This window comes from Phodopus roborovskii, unplaced genomic scaffold (genome assembly GCF_943737965.1).
Source record: "Phodopus roborovskii unplaced genomic scaffold, PHOROB, whole genome shotgun sequence".
In the NCBI taxonomy this organism is placed as follows: Eukaryota; Metazoa; Chordata; class Mammalia; order Rodentia; family Cricetidae; genus Phodopus; species Phodopus roborovskii.
This window is the reverse complement of record NW_026126585.1, coordinates 4,503,226-4,528,497: the sequence shown is the minus strand read 5'-3', so window position 1 is coordinate 4,528,497 and position 25,272 is coordinate 4,503,226. Positions and strand designations below refer to the sequence as shown.

Below are 25,272 nucleotides of genomic sequence, written 5' to 3'. Positions count from 1 at the left end.
TTTAGGGAGATGGGCAATGCAGGCCCTGATCCTGGTGGTTTTGGTCAACTTGACTTAAGCTGTAGTTATCTGAGAAGAGGGACTGAGAAAATGCTTTATCACACAGCTTGTAGGTAACTTAGTGATCCGCGTGCGAGGTCCCTCATTATGGGCAGTGCCATGTCCTGGGCAGGTGGTACCCTGAGTGGTATAAGAAGGCAGTCTGAGCAAGCCGTGAGAACAAGCCAGTAGGCAGCATCCCTCCATGGCTTCTGCTTCAGTCCCTGCCTGGAACCCCTGCCCTGATTTCTCTGGAAGATGGCCTACAAGCTGTAAGGTGAAATAAAGCTAGTCCTCCCCAAGCTGCTTCTGGTCACGGTGCTTATCACAGCAGTAAAAAGCCAACTAAGACACCAGCTGTTAGGGCATCCTGTGTGGTTGCTGTAAAACAGTATATAAGAAAGTAGTCAGCCTGGGCCATTTGCGGCAGGGACAGCGACTCGCGAAAAGCACAGGTCTCACCCGATCCTTAGTAGACCTCTTCTGCACCTGATTATCATATTAAGGGAACTGTGCCTGCCACTGCTACCTGGATATCAGGATGTACCTGAATGACACGCTGGGACAAACAGCCCATGAGGGTAAATGGTGACAAGTCTGGCTGGGTGGTTAAAGCAGTTACTGTCCTTAGACAGAGCAGCAGCCTGGCTCTGAGCCTGCTCCTGTTCGCGCAGCTCACCCGGGCTCCATTCCTGCAGGGCTAATTTAAATGCAAGCAGGAATCACACCAGAGGAGCTCAGAGGCTTGCCAAAAGACCCAGGGCAACCTTGGAAACACCATAATATTGTGACATTTTGAACAAATTTAACAGGTAGCATGTTACCTGGGAGAGTAAGAGCGCCTGAGAGTCTTGTGGGAGGGAGCGGTGGGAATGGAGTTAGGCTGAGAAAAGGGAGGTTGGGGCTTCGATAGCCCATCGGCACTCCAACCCCACAACCGACTGCAGTGATCAGAAGAGGAAAATCAGAGAGAGAAACATCGAAGCAAAGGGGAGGGGAGGAGGAAGGTACTCCACCGGGGTCCCATCAAATTAGCTGGAGCAAAACTTGGGCCTCGATACACAGGGGAAAAGAACCAATTCATTTTACACTTTGCTCCTCACTAAGACTGCTTTTATTCTTTCCTTTCCCAACCACGGGCTAAAGCTGACTTCATGAAGAGTCAACTAAGATCCCAAGCTTAGGGTACATACCTGTGAGAGGGCACACCGGCCTGCCTGGGCTGGGCGTGCACTGGAAGCACTCAGCAGGAAAACTAAGGGTGCTGAGGTTAACACCCTAGTGGTTATTTCAGGAAGCACCAGAGGTGGCGCTCTCAAGACTTGATTCAAGTGAGACGGAAGCAAGGAGGGGCTCCATGCCCACACTATTGGGACTCAGCACCTGAGAGAGTGTGCTCCTGAGCTGGGGACCTGGGGGAGTCCAGCGGACGGAGTGCCACTGGACGGTGAGCACATGGGGGCAGTGAGTCTCAACTGGCCAGCTCAGAGGAGGAAATAGAATAAAGAAATGAAATGGTGTTCCTCTGCTTCTATACCACCCAAAGGAAACGAAAATACACCTGGCATCTATTTGCTCGCCACAGTGTCGCTATCTGGTGGCCTGGGTTTGCGGAGGTCCCCAGGCAAAGTTCTAACTTCTGCTACAGGGCAGACCCCACAGCATCTGCCTGCTGTGGCACAGTTTGTACATGTGTGTATGTACGGAGGTCAGGGGGCGCCAACACTCAAGGGCCTTCTACGTTTTGTATGAGACAAGGCCTCTTCCTAGCCTGGAACTTCACCAGGCAGGCTAACTAGGCTAGCTTGCACATACATTCTGGGAAGTTGTCTTCATTTCTCATCACGTTATTGCTGGGAATACACGGATGTACCACTGTGCCTGGCCTTTTAAAAAAAATAAATAGTTAAAACATAGGTTCTGAACTCAAGTCCTCAGGCTTGCAAGGCACATGGTTTACTAACTGAGCCATCAACTTTAGGTCCCACCAACACGGTATCCCTTAGTGTCAGCTCTGAGCAGGGTCATAGAACCCGTTTTGTAGGGAAAATACAGCTTGGAGATGAGAGGTCATTGCAGTGCAGGTCTAAAGCCCTTCTTCAAGCCACGCTCTGGGCTAGGGGTAAGGGCACAAAGGGAATGGAGGTGACACTCAGGCCTGACTCCCTGTGTGGGCCCGGGCTTGCTGTGAACCCTTGCCAGGGTCTGTAGGTGCTACTTCAGTCTGACAGGAGAAACTCAAGGGCCGTCAGCAGGGTAGCCTTGCCAGGGCACCCAGAGGTGACCATGCGGTTCCTTTCTGTTCTAGGACACCTCATCAGGAGCACCCGCCAGGTTGGTGCAGGACCCTGGACACTTGGAACTGCAACTTCCCTACCACAAAATCACAATGGGTAAAATGAGCTAAAATATAAGTATTTGTCAGATGATAAAATAGGTCCTAAATCTGCTCAAATATCGTGTCATGCGGGTTCAGTAGTTGGGAATGGCTGGCAACCAACCCACTCTCACAACTAATTAGTAGTGAGATGTTTACAAAGCGTTGGCCTGCTGGTATCTCCGACACCACTGGTAGATGAAAACAACTTCCTCCCTGGACAAATCTGAAGCTACCATATTACAGCTGTCACCACTTTTGAACCGTCCCTTGTTATCACCATGATCAAATCACAGAACATTTTTTTTTTTTTCAAGACTTGGAGCCTGTCCTGGCATTCACTCTTTAGACCAGGCTGGCCTCAAACTCACAAAGATCCACCTGCTTCTGCCTCACAAGTGCTGGGATTAAAGGTGTGTGCGCCACCATTGCCTGGCAACAACTCACAGAACTTTTGAATAAAAAAAGTTTTAAATTCCTAGTTCATCTTGATGTTCAGAATTAAATAAAAAACAAATATCTGCTCTTATTTTTTTTCCCTCTTTAAAATGGAAAGCTAACAGTTTATAGTCAAAATCACGTTTCTAGGGTGCACTCAGAAACATGTCCAAGGCTGCAAGGTGCTGGAGACGTGGCGAGCTACTCAACTCTTCTGCTCAGTCTAAACCTTCATTGCTTTTATAGTAGAAAGCACACCACATGCTTGAGTGCCTCCTCCAATGGCACAACCAGTGTGTGTGTGTGTGTGTGTGTGTGTGTGTGTGCGTGTGTGTGTCTGTGTGTGCAGTTTTCACCAGGGGACCGACCACCCACCTCTCCTGCTCAGGCTGGCTCAGGCTGGCTCAGGCTGGCCTGCTCTAAGCACTGCAGGGGGCCTTTCCTTTTTTAACAGAAACTACACTAACTAATTCCCTAAAAAGATTTGGCCACAAGAAAATATTTAAGTCACAGCCAGAACTTTTGATATTGAAAATAAATCTCATGTCTTTCATCTAAGAGTTAAAAAAAAAAAAGCTATGGTTAAGAATTAATGGAAATTTTTAATGATTTGGAGATCTTCAAGGGGTAATTTCCAGCCAGTTCTTTGTTGGATTCTATTAACACATCCACCCACTTTTTAAAATGTAGGCATTTAATAAACAAAGTAATAAAATGCTTAATTTGAGGTATATTTTCTTACTACATAATAATGTAATAAAACTAAAAGGTGTATGAACTGCACATTATGGAAGAAGAGACTTCCCAACTAACAGTGCAGAGCATATGTCTAGACTAAGCAACAATTTATAGAGAATATGAATTTTCCACAACATTTTCACTGTCTGCACTGGACCCTGAGCACTCAGGATAAAATGAAACATATACTTCAGAGATCTTAGTGCTCGATCACACTGGGGGAAGGGCAGATGTGTTTTTATCAGTTTCAGATCACAACTGTCTAACCCTAAGACCACACTGAAACATGGATTGAATCTGGAGGTGTCCCATCAGACTAGATATAGGTCATGGAGCACACACGAAGCAACAGGAAAACAGCAAGGTGCTACAACAGCTTATAAAACACAAGCTTTCGAACAACAAACAAACAAAACTCCACATGCTTTCCCCAAGAGGAAAACAGATTTCCTTTGTTTCCATAATATTGGTAGTATCACCGGAGCCTGAAGAGAGCTCTAGTGGTAAGAAAGGACTTCGTAAAAAGCTACATTTAAAAGCACTGGTGTGCCAAGCTTGGCCTTCCATGCTTGTAATCCCAACACTCGGGAAAGTGAAGGCACAGAGTCGGGAGTTCATAGTCAGCCTGGCTAAATGAGTCCCTGTCTCAAAAACAAAAATAAATCTGGCCATCTTTCCAGCAGATGGAGGGCCTTTACCAGGAAAGGGTACATTTGGCACATTCACGTTGCATTTTAAGACCTTGTGATAGCACCTTCAGGGCACAAGTCTTCTAGATTCTCACAGCCCAAAGATCGTGACTTCTCATAGAAAAATATAACACTTGTGGCCCTTGCTGGTCCAGAAAAATGTGTGGCTTCACAGAGCCACCACTCTAAGGGACTAGGTAGTGCCAACCTACATGAGGGAGTCATCAAAGTCTCCCTGAAGCATCTAGCAAGCCTTGAGACAGAGCATCAGACCCACTGTTGGGCATGGTGGTGTGTGACCTCGGCAACCTGGAGGCTGGGGCAAGGTATATACAGAAAGTTCCAGGCCAACCGGGACCACATAGCAGACCCTGTCTCAGAAACAAACACGTAAGAAGTCAGTCCCCTGACTCTGTAAGGCCATCGTGACGGTCCAAACAGGTGTCTGTGGAGAGCGACACTGTCTTTTCAGGCCAGCATCTGCTGTGCCTGGAGCGGCTCCCTGCCTGGAAAACTACAAATACCATTAGGGTTCTCCATCTCTTAGAGGACAGCTGACAGGCTTCCTTGGGGATTCATGTGACTTCAGTCTCAGTGTTTAGAGCTAGCAGAACTACAGAGAGCATGGAGCGCAAGCTCCTCACTGCAGCGCAGGAGTTAACCGGCCAAAGACCACACAGTGACAAGCGACGGGAGGAGGGAGCGCACCCCCCCCCCCCGATCCTTAGCACTCTTCTCCTAAACTGAAGTCTAAGTCAGGCTGCACAGAAAGCAGGGCATCTTCATTTTTCAATTCTGTGGGAGAGCTTACCTTGGAGATAGTCCCCCATGGGAACAGTTGGTGGGTGAGGTCAGGGGGCTGGTCCTGCTACTGGGGTGTCGGGAAGGCGTCCGGCCAATGGTATTGCTTGGAGATCCCTGGAGCAAAAAAGGGCAGGTATCGTTGTCCAGTGGCTTTCTTGGACATCTAATCCAGCCCCGCTCTGTGTCTCAAGTCATGTGTAAATGGGTAGGAGCTGTCCACAGTGGCCCCAGCCCCCACCTCCACGGATTATTAGCTGCATGGATGGGTAACTGTTCTGTAGGAATCCACTGTCACTTCTGGAGGTTAATACTGGCTGCCAATCTGACGAGATCCAGAATCACGTAGGAGACACGTCACTAGACGTGTCTGGAGAGACTTTCAGGACTGCATTGATGAAGGTGGGAAGATCCAGCCTGAATAGCGGCAGTACGGCAGTACCCTCCCACGGGTGGGAGAGTCAGGCTATCAAGAGGCAGACAGAGAGCTGAGCACCAGCCAGCAAGCAGTCACTGCTCTCTGTCTGCTAACTAGAAATGCCTTTGTGACCAGCTGCCCCTCATGCCTGTCACTTACGCCATCCCTGTCATGGAGGACTGTGCCACCTTGGAGATGTGAACAAAAACAAATCCCCCCATCCGTCAGTTCAGAGCAATGAGAAAAGGAACTGACAGCGTTGTGCTAGAGTGATACACACAATTAAACACTTCTCTCATTACAGAGTTAAAATAGCTAAGACAGATTCAAAGAGAGAATGAATGAATAATAAAACTACTTAGCAAGCATTCAACTGACTCAACAACCTTACCCTAAGAAAAAGGTCACATAAGAGGACCAAGTCCATTCAATTCCAGGGTGGGTGCGAGGACCAGAAAGGACCCCAACCTCCATAGGCTCACAGGCTATTAACCAAGAGCAAGGATGTTCTCTGCCCATCAGCCTTGCCGTTGGGTGAGGATCACTTGGAGGTCAAGACCACCACAGTCGGGGCACTTACCACACTGGTGTTACTGGAGTTCTTGAGGTGGTTATGCAGGAGTTTGGTGGCACCATCCTGGAATGTTTTTGGCAAGGCACCAAGTAACATGGTAAATTCGGGAGTGTTCAATTCAAACAGAGAGATGAGCACAATCTGTGCAGCCTGGAAAAAGAAGTTGTGGCTAAGAGATGTCTGCACACCACAGAACATTCACTGACAGGGAGAGCATTTCTGTATAACTGAGGTCTGGAGGAAATGGTAACATCAGCCACAGGGAGCCTGGCATTAATCTGGAACATTCCTTGCTTCTGTTTTGTTTTGTTTTTTCGAGACAGGGTTTCTCTGTGGCTTAGGAGACTGGAACTCTCTTTGTAGACCAGGCTGGCCTCGAACTCACAGAGATCCGCCTGCCTCTGCCTCCCAAGTGCTGGGATTAAAGGTGTGTGCCACCAATGCCTGGCTTCCCTGCTCCTGTTTCAATGTTCTGGCCTAGACATATTTCTTTTTTTTTTTTTTTGTCTAGCACAAGGAAAAAAGCCAGTAAATAGAGCAATAAAAACACACCAGATGTTTAAGATTGCTCTCACTCTAGTGAGAGCTGGACACGCTGGCAGTGTACCCCAGTGCACCCTGGGAAGAGGGAGCTTCTAGGGAAACCACTGCCGGGTTTATCTTGGGACATTCCACCCACTGCACTACACATTTTAAATACGCATGAAAAATTTCTCCTTTTATGCCTTAGAAACAAGAACATAGGCGTTGGGGAAACAAACGGGGTACTGATGATAGACACTCTACTACCTTTGGGGAAGCATTTCCTTAACTGAGGTAACAATGCAGGGACATTTACACATGGGAAAGCAATGAGGTAAAACAAGAGATAAGGAATTTCCCACAAGCAAGTGCTCCTAAGAGAGTCAGCCATATGCACTCCAAGTTTAAAACCCAAAGACTCGGGAGTTAGCGAGGAGGCTGACTTGCTAAAGAGGCCAGGGTGGCACACACCTTTTAATCCCAGCAGAGGCAGATCTCTGAGTTCAGGGTGGCCTGATCTACATAGTGAGTCCCAGGCTAGCCAAGAGTGAAGAGGGAGATTTTGTGTTAAACAACAACCAAACAAAAACTGAGCTGAAAGACTCTTTTAGTAAATGCCAATTGTCATTTCTTGTTAATCTCTAAGAGTCAAGAGAAAGGAAAAGATCTTACGCAAAACTATTTCTAAGGATACAACAGTTTCTTTATATTCTTTAGAAATAGCTTCTATTTCATTATCATTTTAACTTACTATATGACTTCTTTTCAGAGAGTATAATTTTTAGGATTGCAGTCAAGTATTTGGGATATTTTTCCATGATATAGGCTCAAATCAAAAACTAAATAGAACGATATTCTTTGTGGGACAAAAAAACCCAAAACAAACAAACAAACAAACAAACAAAAAAACCATTATTTTTCAACTTTCTAGAACTGAAATCAGTCAGCAGCTTTTCCATCCAGTGGCCAGTGTACTCTTCCCATACATGACAACATCATTACTGTTGCCCTACAATAAAACATACTTTCCTGGATTCAAGCATCATCCAAAACCACCTGTTTCCCAACAAATAAAGGCACTGTTATGGAGATTTGCACTAACAAAACCAACTTCAAACAATGTGCAAATTAACTTGCACAGTTTAAAACCTTTAACTAGATGTTAAGACAACCTCACACACGTGCAGGAAAAAAAAAAATAGCATGAGGAGGAGAAAGCAGGCAGGAGACTGGAATTTCAGCAAGAAAACGCAAGCATGCTGTCACTGCAGTAAGTAAGCACAGACACTAAGCTTTTATGTGTAGCGACTGATGCCTGAAAACTGCACAGATCCATTACTACATTCTCACTCTTCGTTCTGGAGACTGTCTCAAGATGGTCCTGAATATGCTATACACAGCCAACGATGACTGAACTTCTGCTTCTCCTTCTCCTGAGTGCCAGGGTAACAAGGGAACAGCTGTGCACTACTATGCCCATACTGTGGAGCTGTGGATGGAACCAGGGCCTTGTGCATGCTAGGCAAGTACTCTACTCCTAGCTGCAGCCCCGGCCCTATTGCTAGATTCTTGAATAGTCTAGCTTCATGTGAAACGTGTTGCTGTCTTTAAGAGACTATATTTCCTCCCAGGATGATGTTACGTAACACCACAAACTTGAGGTTTTTCATGATGCTAATTTAAAAAGCAGTATCGTTTAAGGACAGTAAGCCTACAGTCCTAGACAACGTGCAAACTCTTGGCTATTTAATATGAATACACTTATTTGAGGAAAGAAAGTACACAATAATTTAAATTCTAGCTCATTGGCCTGTTTTCAAATAGTCCCAATGCTAAATTTAATGTATATTCCATTAGATAGATAGATAGATAGATAGATAGATAGATAGATAGATACATAGATAGTGTGTAAATGTATGGGTGTGTACCTACAGAGGCCAGAAGAGGGTGTCAGATTCTGTGGAGCAGGAATTATAGTGTTCTGGGATCTAAACTAGGGTCCTCTGTAAGAACAGTGAGTGCTCTTAACTACTGAGTCATTTCTCCAGCCCCTTTTACTTTAAAAACAGATTATTTTTATTATTTATCTGTGTTTGTGTATACACGTGTGAACATGCATGCATATGCCTGCAGAAGTCAGAAGAAGGCATTGGTATCTCCTGGAGCTGGAGTTCCAGGTAGCTATAAGCCACCTAATGCTGCATTTAGGAAGGCACCTCCCTAAGCCCTGGGTATTTATGATTTTGTCTTTCTCCCCTTGCTATCCTATTAAATATGGCAATGAGCTACACTTGGAACCATTTCACTGGGAAGGTGGTTAAACACAGGCACACACGGTCAGGCATCATTACATTAACAGTAATTCTCAGGGGCCTCACAACCGTGACTGGTATGGACGATGTAAGGGCAGACAGGAGGGTGTGCTTGGAATTAGTACACGGGCTCAGTCTACCTGTTTACAACTTTCTTCCAAGTTTCCTTCTCCAGGCCCAGAGCAGGTAGGAACTGACCTCGTGGAGGCATCCTCCCCTGCTCGACTACGCTGACGCTGAGGCTGATGCTGGGACTGGTGAGCAGAAGAGGGCAGGGCACATTAGAAAGCTATCTGCTGGCTCAGACAGAGTGAAGCTTCATCAAGAGTCAGTGAGGCCCCTGAGCCAGAAGTCAGGGACAGCACACACAGGTTTGTTTGCTGGGTTCCATATTTAACCATAATCCTCCCTTAGCGGGGGGGGGGGGGGGGGGATTCTTGCTTCCTGTGATATGAAGGGCAACCAGAGGTCAAAGCGAGTAAGACTTGAGAGGGAGTCACAGTCATGGCTAAGTTCAGAGTCAATTCTTAGTTTTTAGATTAGGCTCTGCAGCCTCTATAGTCACACACACACACAAGCACACACGCACGCACACACATATCCTACACACGTTTAAAACTGACATTTATTTGTGCCACGTACTACAGCATGAGAATCAGTTCTCATCTTTGACACGTGAATTCTAAGAATCAAACTCGGGTCATCAGGCTTGGTGGCAAGAGCCTTTGCCCTCTGGGCCATCTTGGTCATAAGATCATTTACATACTTTTCCTGATGCAGCCAATGGCACTTTTACACTTCCTAGGTTTCTTTGCCACGTCTTCATCTCTCAGATTTCTCAAAACATTTAGTAGCCCAGGAATTACTGTAAAAGGGCCCTGCTAGTCCACTGACATCTGACACAATGCACTGACAAAAAGAATTACATGAAACAAGCAGACATTCAGCATTTAGAACCCTGAAGTTGGAACATGCAATGAAATACTCTGGATGGGCATTGGGGTGCACACCTGCAACCCCAGCACTTTGAAAGGTGAGGTAAGAGATCAAAAATTCCAGGCCAGCTTGAGCTTCATGAAATCCTGTCTCAAAAAACCCCAGGGTGGAGGAGTAACACGGTGGTAGATAGAGCCTTGCCTAGTATTCCAAGGCCCTGGACTTGAGCTCCAGTACCATATCTGCACACATTCACACACACAAGAAAGAAACAAACTAATAAAAGTTTATGGGGAAAAGTCTATTGCCTTTAATCTATGGCCTTTCATAGATCACATGACTTCTTAAGTGCTGGAAAGAGCCGGGTCTTCAAGTTGTTTCCTAAACAGCACCAAGTCCTGAACAACCCTTATACATTAGCAAATGAGGCTCCAGGATCTGTTTCTTACTGTAATCAAGCCTGCCCTAGATGCCCCAGGCAAATATTACAAACAAGACCTCAGGAGAGTAAATGACTTGCTCTGCAAGGGCAGAAGCCCAAAGAAGGCCAAACAGCAAAGTTGTTTCTATGGTAACATCCTCCATTACCCTCCAGCAAACAGTGCACTGACCTCTAAAGGCTGGCGCGCGCACACACACACACACACACACACACACACACACACACACACACAGAAAAAGTTAATGTTAATGCTTGGAGTTCGGTTTTGGTTTTGAGAAACACTTTAAATATTAAAAACCCTTCTCTTGTCATGTGAAACATCCCTAAAAATGGAACTAAGACAGAAAAAATGAATATTAAACACGTTGGAAGTTAATGGATCTGAACTCCAATAGCCTGCATTAGTTTCAAAAGTTTCGAAAGGGCCATGGGTGTGGCTCAGTCAGTGGGAACGCTTGGCCAGCATGCATAAGGCCCTGGGTTTGATCCCCTACATTAAGGCAGGCGTGAGCCTTGGAAGTATATAACTGGTATAGTGCCAGGCCTGTAATTTCAGAACTTGGAAGGTAGAGGCTGGTGGATCATGGGGTCACAGGGATAAATGGCCGGGGGGTGGGGGGACCCAAGCAGCAGCTCAAAACTATTCGTAACTCCAACTCTAGGGGATGATGGCCTCTTGTAGACTCCAAGGGCACCTGTACTCACACATGCTAATACCCACATTCAGACATACAAATACACACACACCCTCTTCAGACATTGGCAGGCACCAGACACAGACATGGTATACAAACATACATATTTAAAGTCACCTTGAATGATTAAAAATTAGAGAGCGTCTGGAATGTAGAGGTACATCTACTTAGGAGATGAACTTCAGCATCGTTTGCAGAGAGGCCAAAGTAAGTAGGTAAATAAATGGATAACGACTTTTTTCTTAAATCTCTAGGGCCGGTGATAGAGTTCAGTTGCTAAAGTGCTTACAGGCTACAATGAGGACTCACATAAAGATCTGGGCATGGGATCAGTGAGATCGCTCAGAGGGTAAAAGTATGATCAAAACTGATGACCTGAATTTGGCCCCAGGACTCCATGTGAAAAGGAACTGGCCTCACATATGTGTCGTGGCATGTACCCTTTCCCGTGGGTATTAAAATACCAAGAGCAACTACTCCTAGACTTGGATACATGATTGCTACTGTTCTGTCGTTTGTATTTTGTTAAAGATTTTTTTTGTTCATTTATGTGTATCTGTGTGAGAGATTGCCACATGTGTGCAAATGCCCACGGAAGCCAGAAGGGTGACAGATCCCCTGGAGCTGGAGTGAGGGGCAGTTGTGAGCTGCCTGAGATGGTGATGGGGAGGGAACTTGTATCCTTAAGAGTAGTAAGTAAGCACTCTTAACCACTGAACTCTCTCCACAGTGAGTGGGATTCGGGAGGATGATGGATATGCCTCTCTCATCATCATCATCATCATTTGGAGGAAGGGATGTGAGGACAGAGTTAAGGTGCCTAGATGGTTAACTTTGAGACAAAGGTAAAAGTAACCTGAGTGCGCATGACCCAATTAGGTGAGCCCTGAAAAGAGGCCGAGAGACGGAGGGAGAGAAACCCTCCTGCTGGCAGACCTTGGGAGAGGGAAGTCTTTAGGTCATCAGGGGCATGCTCAAGAGTACATCACTAAGACTCTCTTTCTCTCTGCTTCCTGCTGGTCTCATAAGCCCTCCTGTGTCTGCATCCCTATCTAGAGGGCGCTCAACAGAAGCAGCAAAAACACCAGCACCACACCCTGAAATCCCAAACCACTTGACCTTTCATAAACAGCGTGTGGTATGTATCTGATTTTGTTCTGACAAAATGTTAACACATCTTTATACCTGGAGTTGGGAGGCTAGTGACTCTAAGGCTTTTGTTGTATTTGGTACTCCTGACACTTTGAAAATGACAATAGAAACATCTGTTTCTGACTTCTAAATCAAACACAACCACTGAACCATCTGCTACTGCATCTTCTGAACCCCACAGCGGCTCATTGGTTACACTTGGCCAATGGAGTTTCTTCTGACAAATACTTAGAGGTTTTACAAAATGACGGTAAATTAAAAACATTATTTATCAAAGGGAAAAGGGACTACAGGACAGTAAATGGCAGAGATGCTCTGGCCTGGGGGCCCAAAGAGCAACTGGGAAATGCTGTCCTGCTGAGCATCATTTCCTCAGTTTCCCCTATAACTTGCTATGATACATGCTTATCGCCATTAGAACCTGGGTCCTGGGAAGTACCTTGCTGGCTCCCATGTCATGGAGTCCCCCAACTCTTGGGGCAGCCTTGCTACGCGTGACCTCCCATTCCCACGGGTGAGCGGCGGCATCCCACCGGAAGCTGGGCCAGTTCACACTGCCTCTTGCCAGTGGCTGCTGAGCTTCCTTCCGGGCCATGGAGACAGGAGAGCGGATGACTGAGGGCACCGGGCTCACTAACTCGTAACTCCAGCTCACCTGTACCTGGGCGCTACCACTCAATCTAAACCCCTCGGTCCAAGACTGAGTGAAATCATCGCCATCCTTGCTCAGAACAGAACAGGCTGGCCTCATCCCAGGAGCCACAGGGACTGATGTCATTAGGAGGTGTGGCCTTGGTAGAGGACATGTGTCACTGGAGGTGGGCTCTGAGGTTTCAGACGCTCAACCCAGCCTTCCCTTCCTGCTGCCTGCCAATCCAGGTGTGGGACTCTCCGCTACCTCTCAGGTACCATGTCTGCCTGCCTGCCACCATGCTTCTTGCCATGATAATCATGGACTAAACCTCTGAAGCCATAAGCTGGCCCCAAGTAAATGTTTTCATTCTAATAGCTGCTGAAGTCAGAGTGTCACTTCTTAGCAACAGAACACTAAGATTTCAGGGAAGTGTCTGAATTTCACCCTGGGGAGGGGACAACAGCTGGAGTCTGCTCCCGAGGGCCTCCTGGCATTGGTAAAGCACCTGATTGCCCAACCAGATGTGAGGAGGAAGAGAGGCCTGCATGGCAGAGGGATGAACCGTGCTGGGCAGTTGTTAAGGTGAGCACACACTAGCCTGGTTTTTAAGATGGGTTTCTGAGGATGGGCCTCATGCCTTTAGCTGAGCACTTTACTGAATGACACATCTCCCCAGCTCACAAAACTCTAATATAAAAAAAGCAGAGGGCAACAATGGCCTTGTGCCACATGCGAAACCCAAGCAGGGGCTACAATACTAGCAGAAAGGGAAAGGGACAGCCACAGCACCCCAGTGTGACTCTGTAATTTGTGGGTGACTCTGTTCTGCATGTATCGGTGGGTAATGTTTCTGTGAAGCAGGGTACTATCTAGTAAGAAATCGGCAGCCTCTGCCCCACTGTTGTTTGCCTCTCCACATGGGGTTTTAGAAAAAAGCAGGAAACAGTCCCTGCGAGCCAGTAAAGCAGTAATAGCTTGGTGTTAGGTGTCGAACACACGCACGCGCGTGCGCGCACACACACACACACACACACACACACACACACAATCTGAATTCTATTGGAATCCCATTCTACTTCCCAAATGTAAACAGGATTTGGCCCTTTTAAAATCAGGAGTCTGCTGTGTCTTCCAAATGTTTCAGCCACATTTGACTCCCAGGTACCTTTGCAGCCAGCGAGCCCCGGATCTGCAAGTTCTTCATCAGAGCGCATTACTGGCAGACACAGAGCTCCTAGACTAGAGATGGGCAGAGCAGGGCAGAGAAGCAGTAACAGCACAGCCCGTGGCGACACGGGTGTGTGGGCCAGTGTGCACATTCCCAGGGGCGTGCCTACGCATGCCTGGGAAGAGCCTGCAAGTCTTGCTGCAGCTCGGTGAACATACCTTTCTCACGTCTGAACTCTTTGGTTCTGTAGTCCACGTTATGATTCTAGAAACAGCAAGCCTTGTTTCGCTGGAGTTTACAAAATCTGTGGGGTCCATCTGCCTGGCCAGAGACTCGATGTATTTCAGGATGGCGACTTTTACCTGAGAGACAATGATTATAAATGTTAAGATGTGTCACAGACTGAACAGAAGTCTTAGCTGGTGTTCAGCAGAATAGAGAACACATTGAAGGCAAAGCCTCCCCTCTGCCCCACACTAAACTCCACCCCACATCCATATATATATATCTATCTAGGAATATATATATATATATATATATATATATATATATATATATATATATACACACACACACACACACACACACACATATACATATATACACACACACAAACACGTATATATACACACACATATACATATATATGTGTGTGTATGTATTTTATATATATGTATATATATATATTTTTTTTTATTTTATATTATGTGCATTGGTATTTTGCCTGCATGCATGTCTGTGTGAGATTCCCTGGAACTGGAGTTTACACAGAGCCGTGAGCAGCCACGAGGGTGCTGGGAATTGAACTCTGGTCCTCTGGAAGAGCAGCCAGTGCTCTTAAGGGCTGAGCCATCTCTCCAGTCCCATTCCTAGATTCTTAGAGAGTGGTGGTCCCGCTGGCCAGGAGGCCAAGCTGAGCTCTTAAGCCAGCTCTGTGAAGCGCTCTGGGCCGGGTCCTGGGAGGAATTGCCACCCCCCAGTTTCTCCACTGGGTTTTCATCTCAGGAAAGAGGGACTATCATTATCTCTGAGACCCAGCCTAGAGCTTCGAGAACAGGCAGTGGTCAAGGAACAGACTGCATATGACCACACGCCACCTGAGTTATCGTGTCATACAGGTGTGACTTTCGATGTGCCTTAGAGAACGTTCTGGTGAACGTAGTCTAACACTGCACTGGTCGTAGCATACGAGGACATTTCCCTCTTCTAGTTACAGTGTCACCTGTGAAAAGGCTAAGGCACAATTGTTGGCGACGACACTGTTGGCAGGAATAAAATTTGGCACAGTTATTTCGGCAGATCCTTAAAGAGTTAGGCATTTGCCTACATCGGGAACTAGCCCTCCAGGGTCAAGAGAAATGAGAGCGAGTCCACCGAGAGCTGATGGAGGTGCTCCCATGTTATGCAGACACATCACAAGCCACACGGGAAACAGGGAACGTGAGAAGCAGCATGAACAGCCACCGACTGACCTTGAGGTTTGGAGTCTGAGTCTGATCCACAATAAATCTCATCAAAATGTTAAATTGTTGATCAAATGGAAAAGAATCCCTAGGATAAAAAAAAAAAAAAAGTTCTTATTTTTTAAAGATATTTAGTACAGAAAAGAACATAAAACTATACAAAATATCCTGATCCCTCTCTCTCACATACACACACACACGCATGTGTGTATATAAGTACATTCACATAAATACTAAATTAACACTTACATACAGAAAACTCAGGGAAGGAATAGGTCGCGTTGCACAGCTACTTTAAAATGTAAGACTAGGCAGCGAATGTAGGGAGGCAGGCGGCCTCCTGCCTCGTCCCCCTCCCTGGGCATTGCTTACATGGGAAGACTGCTGACCCCCACTCTGTGAGGCTAAGTAGATGTCTTTCTAGTTCTGTATGTACAGGTGACGCTCCTGCAGTCCACAGAGAAGGTCCATGTGATGCTCAGTGCTGGAAATTCTCTACACAGCTATGGCGCACACAGATGCCTTGTGTCCAAGCAGCCCCTTCTCTTGCCTCAAGCCTGTGACTAAAGCCACGGCTCACAGTCACCGTACATGTCTGGTCCAATCAAGTGATCCTGGGGGCTTCTGGCTAGGATGTCAGTCCTTTCAGGCTTATAGCGTGGCAATCACAACCACTAGTTTAAAACTGCATAGTGAAGCCCCTCAGATGTAACGCCATCCCCATGGCAGGAAAGATAAGGCAGCAGAGTACCGGGGGAGTGAGTGATAAGACTGTTTTCTTTGACATCTCTTAAGAAACGTCCTACAGAGGTATGGGAAAGTGACTGAGAACACAGGCTTCAATCTCCAATACAGGAAGAAATGTTACCGAGTATTTCAAAACTGAAGTGGGAACTGAAGAACTAATACAAGAAAACTGCAAAGTTTAGTAAGGGAGAACATACCACGAACCAGCGTTTTAGCCATAATTACCGACAGAAAAACCTAAAGTGACAGAGCTCCTGCCTAACGTGTGCAAAGCCTTGGATCCACTTGCCCTGGAAAGTGAGAAAACCAGACCAAGGGCAATCTTATTTCCACATCTGTTTATGTGCTGGAAGCCACAGCGGGCTACATCTGGGACAAAGTGCACGTTAGTGTCGCCATTCGATAGTCAACAAGCCACAGATGAGAGAGTCTTTCCCGCTTCTGCTTCCAGCAAGCAGGTGCAGACATGTCGGCATGTTTAGGGAGGAAGCGTGCCTGTTTTGGGCAGGGCTAGGGCAAGGGAGCAAGCACAGAGGAGAAAGTGGGCAAGCTGCTCGTGGTGAATAATCACTGATAAGATTCAGTGTCCTCCGGCACCTGCAGCTAGGCCATCTTCCCAGTAGCTTCTGCACTGACCTGACCTTTCCTACAAGAACAGCTATACATCTCAGCTGAGAAAGTAGGGGGGGGGGGGATGGAGGTGAGGCGGCGGACGCACACATTTTCTTGTTTCCTCTGTTTTTGCTTGTGCATGTGTGTGTCCCTGAAGATGCCGAGTGTCTGCCTTGATTGCTCAGTTCACTGAGACTGGATCTCTGACTCGAATCCAGAGCTCAATGCTGACCAGTCTAGCTAGCCAGCTCGCCCTGGAGAGCTCCCACCTCTGCTCTGCAAGTTCTGGGATTACAGGCGTCCACTGTGCCGGCTCGGCTTGTACTTGGATTTTGGCAATCCCTTTGGCCCTCATGCTTGTGAGGCAAGTGCTGAGCCATCTCCCCAGCTTAAAATTAGGACTCTTACAAGAAGGGGAAGGTCAAGGAAAAGTGACTGACAAAAGCTCACAATTCTATTTTTCTCCGTCTCTGTGTGTAATGTGTGTATGAAGAGAAAACTGGAGTAGGGAAGAAAGAGAAAATTCTCTGAGTTACACCCAATTGTTTTCCTTAATCACCAAAATTTAGGACTATAACATTAATATTCCCACCATTTGAAATATCTTAATCTTTCATTCATAAACTCGCCAGAATTGCGACGCCACTGAACTAACTCTGACTCACATATGTTTTATTTGCTCTACATAGGGTCACAAAAACATCTTTAGAATATGTTACCCAGATCTAAGCTTCTGCCCTTGCATGAAGCCTGGGAACGCTGGATCCACATTTTGGTAAGACCACATGTGGTGTCAGCTGTCAGTGACCCTCCTTCCTCCCTGCATGGCTGCTTGCACAGCTGTATCTGACCAGACCACCCAGCCAATCCCAAGCCGTCCCTCTGTAAGGCCCCATGGCACGGATGCACACTACTGCTAAAATGAATCCTCCAGCGGAAAATGTGCAAGCCTTATCATCTCAATGTATGCAAGTCTTAGTCCTGTCAAAATAAGAAGGAAGTGTGTTCAAACTCTGTGCAAATTACACAAGGTACAGGCTAAGGCACCGCTGGTAGCAGAATGTAGAGTCACAAATCCCACATGGCGGTTGGTCACATGGCAGCCAGAAGCGCAGGTGGGATGGTGGAATGGCATACGCTAACTGAGCAAGAAGGTACAGGAGGGCAGGACACCTACGCACAGGGCAGTCTGGAATCTTAGTGCCAGACAGAAGAGTGAAGGCCAGAAATCCTGGCACCAATACTAATCGTGACCTTAGGCAAGTGAGGGTGGCTTCCATTTCTCACCAAGAAAATACATTTCACCTCCGAGCTCCTTTGTTGTGAAAATCCCATGACCCCTGGGGTCTCTCCTGCCCTGGGGATAATGTTCAAGTGCCTGGGAGTCACCTGTCTGTTCTTTTCAAAGATCTGTGAGTCTCCCTTTTGCCTCGACCTTCTACCACATCAGTCAGGTCCCCGGGAGTGTCTTTTAAGATCCTTCACTTCTATCCCAGGCATGCGAAGGCCTCTCAACTGCACATCTGACACCAGGCTTCTGGAGGGCAACCCAGCTGTTGTAACAGCCAGATGGGCTACAAAGACTGCCATGTTTTCAAACTCCGAGCTGAGAAACTGTTGATTTCTGTATGTGTGTGCATTAATTGTTTCTTACTAATTATTACTTATTTGTTTCTGGGGAGACAACACACACACGCAGTGCATGTGGAGGCCAGAAGTCAACACCAGGTACCATCCTCAGTTACTCCTCATCTTACTTTTTGAGGCAGGGTCTCTCGCTGATTTGGTTGGACTCACTAATGAGCAAAACCCAGGACCCTTCTGTCCCTTCCTCCCCAGTGCTAGGATTACAGGCGAAAACAGGGTTCAGGAACCTAAACTTAAGTGCTTATGCACGCCCTTAGCATCAACTGAGCCGCTACCTCTCTAGCCCCAGGACAGCCAATTTAGAGACAGTTCATTTCTACAACACATATTGATAAATTGCTAAGGCAAATTATATAAGTAAAAAAATTAGTATTAAAATCTAAAATCTGCTGGCCGGTGGTGGTGCATGCCTTTAATCCCAGCACAGATAGATCTCTGAGTTTGAGGCCAGCATGGTCTACAAGAGCTAGTTCCAGGAAAGGTTCCAAAGCTACACTGAGAAACCCTGTCTTGAAACAAGAACAAAAATCTAAACCCTTCAGAAAGATAAATATTTAAATAATCTCTCTATGTCAGTAAAGGGATTTTTAAAAGCTCTATATATTCTATAGGAACTCACAAAATATTGACAACTTGGGGATGACATGGTATTCTTCTCTCCTAGAGAGACTGGTGAGGCATGTCAACCAGAATGTGAGAAACGAGCAAAGACTAAAACCGCGGCTAAGACTCCTCCAGCAGCACCATGGCCAAGCCCTTGAGTGCTTACCTGGTGACATCCAGTGCCTTCTGAACTTTCGCCTGCACAGATCCAAGTAAGTCTGCTCCCATTTTCTTAAGTAACTGTGTGAGAAGGACGAAAAGCCAGTCTTGCAAGTCATCCTTATGAATGATTATAAAATCCACGAGGGTCTCCAAAAACATACTGAAAACCTGCAGCAAGAGAAAAGCAAGCACATCACACCCTGCATTCAGGATCCCCTCCACAGCCCAAGGAAACTTGCAAACTCGGACACCAGGCCGCCTGTGCCGGCCTACCCCAACCTGGTCACTTCCGTTAACAATGTTTAACCTCTCATCATCAGAGACCAATGAATGCACAGCAGAACTGGGTTGGAGGTGTGGGAGTGGGGTGGGGGTGGGGATGGGGGAGTGGGGGCAGGGACAGGGGTGGGGTTTGGGGGTGATTGGCACTTACTCTCTGTTGTGAATTCCACCGCACACCAGGCCATGCAACAAAACAAATTCCATGTTAGTCCACAGCAAAGGAACAGCAGTTTCATGCAGTTTCTTTTAAGAATTCTGAAAAATCTACAAACTCATAAAACGCTTCTCCCTCAATCTAAACCTGTAACCGTCAGTACAAAGAGCAATACACTTTGTAGCGTTTAATGTGGAGGGTTTTCTGAGACAGAGAGAAAGACACACAGAGGGAAAGAGAGATGGGGTAGTGGCGTTTTGTTCTGATTTTATACTAGTCTGACTCAAGCCCTAGCATATAACACATTACTACAGGATGTACAGGGTAGAAGCCCTACTCAGGCTTCTGCAACCACTGACTTCTGCCAAGGACTTGGACGTGTGCTCATTTCAGATGTTATGAAGGGGCTTTCGGAGGAGCTACTGACAACTCCTGTTAATTCCCATGCCACCATGAGGTTACTGCTGCTACCTGAGGTAAAACAGTGCACAGTGGAGTATCCCTAAGCCCGTCTCAGGGAACCAAGTGGCCCTGACTACAACCCTGGTGCTGTGCTGGGACACCCACCCTCGCCTCCTTAATCACAGCAAGTGTTCACCACCAGGGGCCTCCGGTGACAGCTCAGGAAAAAAGGTCAGTGAGCTCTGATAGGTGGGACTCCTAGCGTGGCTCAGGTAGCTAATAAATAGGAACTAAACTGAGACCTCCAACTCACTGGACAAGAGCCTTCTGATGGCAACAAATTTCCTTCTTTATCCTCACATTCTGCTTCTGAATCAGCAATCTAGAGGTAACGGGTAACAGAAAGTTCATCAATGTGAAACCATCTAATATAATATCCCTTATGGTATAACTCTTACCAGCCACGGCATGCTTATGCTTTAAATTGTATCGCTCTTAATAATTCCGTAGAGAACACTCGAGGATCAGATCTTTGGTTATCTATGTGGCCCTTTAAACTCAGGTTTTGGGGGAACTTTAAAGTTAATGCTTTTGATGTTGTCCTTTCTAGAAGGCCTTCACAGACAGGCTTCCTAACTGACACGGTGAGAGTTCTTACAGGAACAAGCAGAGGAAACCCCTGGGCTTGGTCCCTGGGCTCCTGTGAGTGCCTCCAGGGCAAGGGTCTTGCTTGTTTTTCCATATTCCCTAGCTCATGGAAAGAAGTCAGGGAACGTTGAATGACTGGGTAGATGGGTGAATGATGGGTAGTGAGTGGGTAGATGGATGGAGGTGGCCGGATGACTGAGTGGGTGGATGAGTGGGTAGATGGATGGAAAGATGGAGGTGGCTGGATGACTGAGTGGGTGGATGAGGGGGTAGATGGATGGATAGACGGATAGTAGCCGGGAGGATGGATAGCTAGGCAAAAGGACAGATGGGTGACTAGATGAACCAACTGATGGGTGGCTGAACATTTGAGTAGACAGGTGGGTGGGTGGATAGTTAGTACTTCCAGGACAATTTCTGTGAGGAAGCAAGGATAGGAAAGAAGAAAGAAAAGCCAGTTGCTGGACTCCCTTGCTACCACAGGCTTTTTCCCTCCCAGGGTGACTTAGAAGAGACCATGTTCACAAGGAAACTGTAGTGCAGTCCTGTCCCCAATGTATTTAGTTCCTATTCATCTCCACCATGTGTTCATCCTCTACATCCCTGTCATCATTTCTCCATTTTCTCACTCTTCCGACATCAATAGCCCTTACTAGCCTCTTCCCAAACAACAGTATTTCTTTAAAATACTGTTAGATCCAAGGAACTTTTGTAAAGAGGCCCCTTTCAGCGCTACTCCTGGAAAGGACTTTGTTCCATCCCTTGTATGGTTTCTCCTCAGCAGTCCTCAAGCTTGGTGCCCATTTTCTTCCCGAAGGCAGGGGACCACCTAGGAGAACTCTTAGCGGCAAGCTCTAGGGAATAGCCAGATTCCATGGGGAATGTGGGGGGGGGGGAGGAGAGGAGGGACTGAATTGTTTTTTCCAGTAAAGGGAACAAATTAATACTTCTAGTCCTCTATCTTATTCTATGAATACAAATTCTACATGAGATACCAAAGTAATCACACACATTTCCCACTAATGTAACAGTTTTTAAATGGACTGTATTATATTCTAGAATCTAGCACACTGTTTGGCTAAAGGGAGACAGACAAATAGGTGACTGAATTAAAGATTACACTAGGTTCCTTTCATGACACTCCTTATTTGAGGCCCACTTAATTTGAAATTAATGGAGTGAGTTCCCAAGAATTGCACAGAGGAAGATGTTAATGAGGACTATTGGGGAATGCTCTCTTAGTCCTGGGGTGTATTACACAGTTTGCACGGGCATGCAGATGGAATATACATAAAGCCTGGTTACCTTGCTGTGAGGGTCAGCAAACATTCGGGTGAAAATCTCACACAATCTCTTCAATTCTACTCGACTAGAGGAAAAACAAAAAAAGTGGAAATAAAATGAGTTTAAACTGTCAAGGCTTTGCTTTTAAAACCCCTTACCTTATCTCTAGTTATATGACAACCACAAAAAGCCTATCTGGAATGAACTGTCTCAATTGTGATGAACTGATGAGACTCTACAAGCTGCGGTCTTAGACGCATTTTAAGACGAGGAAACAGATTTGATTGCCACGTGCTCACGAAGCGGACAGACAGGAGTCAAGACTGGGCCACAGGCTTGCACTCACCACATACAGTGGCATCTCTGTGCCTTCTCTTTAGCTGGGGACCACGGATAAGCATGGTGCCACGGTGCTAAGGAGAGTACAAGACAGTGGCTAACACCGGGACCAAGAAAAGCCTCAGTGCACACTGGTGTCCTCTGCCTTTTCAAATCAGGGTTGGGAGGAAGGGTTCTTTCTTCCTGTCACCCTGGGACAATACACCTCCTTCACAGAGTGAGACGCAGATGCCTCAAAGATCCTTCAGTAACCTAGAGGTGCTAGCAGGTCCACGGGGACCATTCGGGTGCTCCTAGGAAACACTGAGAATCTAGAAAGTGGACTAGTCAACAAGACCAAACAGAGCTTCAAGAACAACCATGACCAATCACATTCACGTGTTTGACACATCACAGGGTGTCTATGTTCATGGATAGAATGGGCTGATGGGAAGGACTTTGGGAGCACATTGCCCATGGAGGGACACTCCCTTAGCCTAGAGGCAGGAGGGAGGGCCTAGTGCCTACTCCAAGTGACTTGATAGTTTTTGATGATCCCTCCTGGAAGGTATCACCCTCTCTGTGCAGTTTGGGGAGGGGATAGGGTGGGAGGGGAGGTGGGGGAGCATGGGAAGGAGGGAAGGAGGGAGGGAGAGGGAACTGGGATTGATATGTAAAATTTAAAAAAAAATTAAAAGAGAAAAAGAAAGGAAGGAAGGAAGGAAGAAAAGAATGGGCTAATAGGAGCAGGGGGGATATGGTGTTGTAGACTGGACAGCCAAACAGCACATAAACCGCGCGGGCTCAGACGGGTCCTCCATCCACAGCTGCAAACCCATTCAGGCTCACAATTTTTCCTTTTTAAAAAAAAACCTGCCCTTCTCTGCAGTGAATACTCAAAAACTGTAATACAGTGTGATTCGTGGCTTCCACAGTCTTCACTCACTTAGCAGATCGGTCTTCAAACCAAGGACGTATTAACAGCTTGATTAGTGAACAGAATGTATTGGCCTCTCTCTTTCTCCTGATCCTTTTTTCTTTCCCTTTATTTTGGGGACGGGTAGAGACAGGACCTCACTCTGTAGTCCAAACTGGCTTAAGATTCACAACACGGAGATTACAGGCATAGCCTACCCATCCCTAGCTATCTCTCTGTTATTTCATGAGTTACAAAATAATGGCACGCTGATGGCAGCTTAGGTGTGACGACATGGGATGCAATGCTTGCTTATTTAAGAACTTTTATGAAATATCAAGGGAAGGTTGGAGAAATAATCGCTGTAAAGCTAATGTGCTGCTTCTATTGTGGAGTGCTGTTTCAGCCAGGGCTTGCTGGGTCTGAACTGAACACGTGAGTGGTGTGAGTTTATAGATGCTGCACTTCACCCTGGAGCCTGGAAAGGTGTAACCCTAGCTAGCAATGTGCAGCTGCTCTCTGTACCTGACTCCTCAGAAGCATCATCTAGTGGACAGATGCACACCTTACAGCAACCAAATGCCTCGGGAGCCTAACAGATTACAGAGAATTTGCTAGATGCTTCCGATCACCTGTGCGGCAAGCTCTACGTCTTCCCACTGTTAGCACCCAGTGACTAGAACTTTTGCAAGGACTCTGTAATGGCCGACTCCCTCCCTGGGATGTAGCCCACGGCAGTGCCTAGTCCTTACCTCAGTGTTCTTTGGCTCTTCAGTAAGTTCTGCAGGCCCAGGAGCCCCTCTTTCCTTTCCGACCAGTTGGAACTAGCACAGTGATTGAGAACTTCTGCTACATCCTCGGTCTGCCGCAGATAATGAGGAATGCCACCATTCCGGGAGCCGTATGAGCGCTCAGAGCACACACTGGAGGCGTCGCTGTTGGCATCATCGTCAGAGTACATTCCGTAGGGCTCATACCTTCTCCTCACAGGCTTCTTCTAAGATGTCCCATGAGGAGCGGGGCAAGGAAGAAGCAGAAAGGTGAACCGCTCACAAGTTGTTTACTAAAAGCTACAGTGCAGTAAAAAGACGCACACATTTTTTCTATGCTTACAGATTAGGGAATTGTCAGGGTAGTAATACAAGTGGCATGACATACATCTTGTTGAGGGAGAAATAATTTGTTGTTTCGTAGAAAGTGTGTGTACGTGCATGGGTGGCTAGGAGGGTTTTCAGCGAGATGGTCTTGGGTTCTAATCCTGGTATCACTGTTGAACGACTGTGCCATTTTCTGCCTCAGTGAATCCTCTCAAGGGGGGTAGCCATCACACTTGCCTGACCAGACTACTGTGAGGGTGTAGAGGACCCTCAAGGACGAAGGGCTGACACACTGTGGATGTGTGCACATGCTCAGCCCCTCCAGAGCACAGAGCAATCTGCCTTAGGCATGGGCTGTGCATGGATGCCCTTGGCGTGAACAATCCTGCTTGCTTTTAAGACGTTTGCAGTTGAAATATCAGTGGTGGGAGAATTCTATGCAGAAGGGTCCCATACTGTGTGAGCCACTTTAGGTAACAACATCATTTGGTTTTATAATGCAAATAGGATTTTTTAAAAAAAGATTTAAGATTTATTAATTTATTATGTATACAGTGTTCCTTCCTCCTATATGCATATCTGTGTGCCAGCAGAGGGCACCAGATCTCATTACTGATGGTTGTGAGCCACCATGTGGTTTCTGGGATTTGAACTCAGGAACTCTGGAAGAGCAGCCAGCGCTCTTAACCTCTGAGCCAACTCTCTAGTCCAATTGGCTTCTTTTTAAAGTAGACTACAATTTCCTTCATTCCTCTCTCACACCCTGAACACAAGACAGTGTGTTAAATCCATATATAGTACAATGTGCAATAAGGTTAGCAATACTATGTTTCCTAAATGTAGTCACTGACTCTAGCCACACAGTCTTAATTTTCAAATAACTTAATTATTTTGAATACCAGCTTGCTCTGGACTATACTGCTTTCTGTCCCAACAAAATCGTTCATAACAACCTTTGTTTTTACCTTCGAAAATATTTTTGATTTAGATAATAAACTATAT

At 46.5% G+C, this 25,272-nt stretch overlaps 1 protein-coding gene across 23 annotated transcripts in view; it reads right to left on the bottom strand.

The window, feature by feature from the left end:
- Clasp1 (cytoplasmic linker associated protein 1) overlaps positions 1-25,272 on the bottom strand; it is a 212,785-nt gene that overhangs the window by 34,277 nt on the left and 153,236 nt on the right. For 13 of the 23 annotated variants that reach the window (XM_051204094.1, XM_051204096.1, XM_051204098.1 and 10 more), the window contains 9 exons: positions 23,926-24,170; positions 21,961-22,024; positions 20,310-20,389; positions 19,174-19,329; positions 15,408-15,486; positions 14,154-14,297; positions 6,081-6,224; positions 5,093-5,199; positions 864-980 (listed from right to left, as the gene is read on the bottom strand). In XM_051204094.1, coding sequence (XP_051060051.1) covers positions 864-980; positions 5,093-5,199; positions 6,081-6,224; positions 14,154-14,297; positions 15,408-15,486; positions 19,174-19,329; positions 20,310-20,389; positions 21,961-22,024; positions 23,926-24,170 — 1,136 coding nt within the window. Of the gene's footprint in view, positions 1-863; positions 981-5,092; positions 5,200-6,080; positions 6,225-14,153; positions 14,298-15,407; positions 15,487-19,173; positions 19,338-20,309; positions 20,390-21,960; positions 22,025-23,925; positions 24,171-25,272 lie in introns of all 23 variants that reach the window. The other 10 variants (XM_051204103.1, XM_051204113.1, XM_051204115.1 and 7 more) reach the window with 2 other exon arrangements.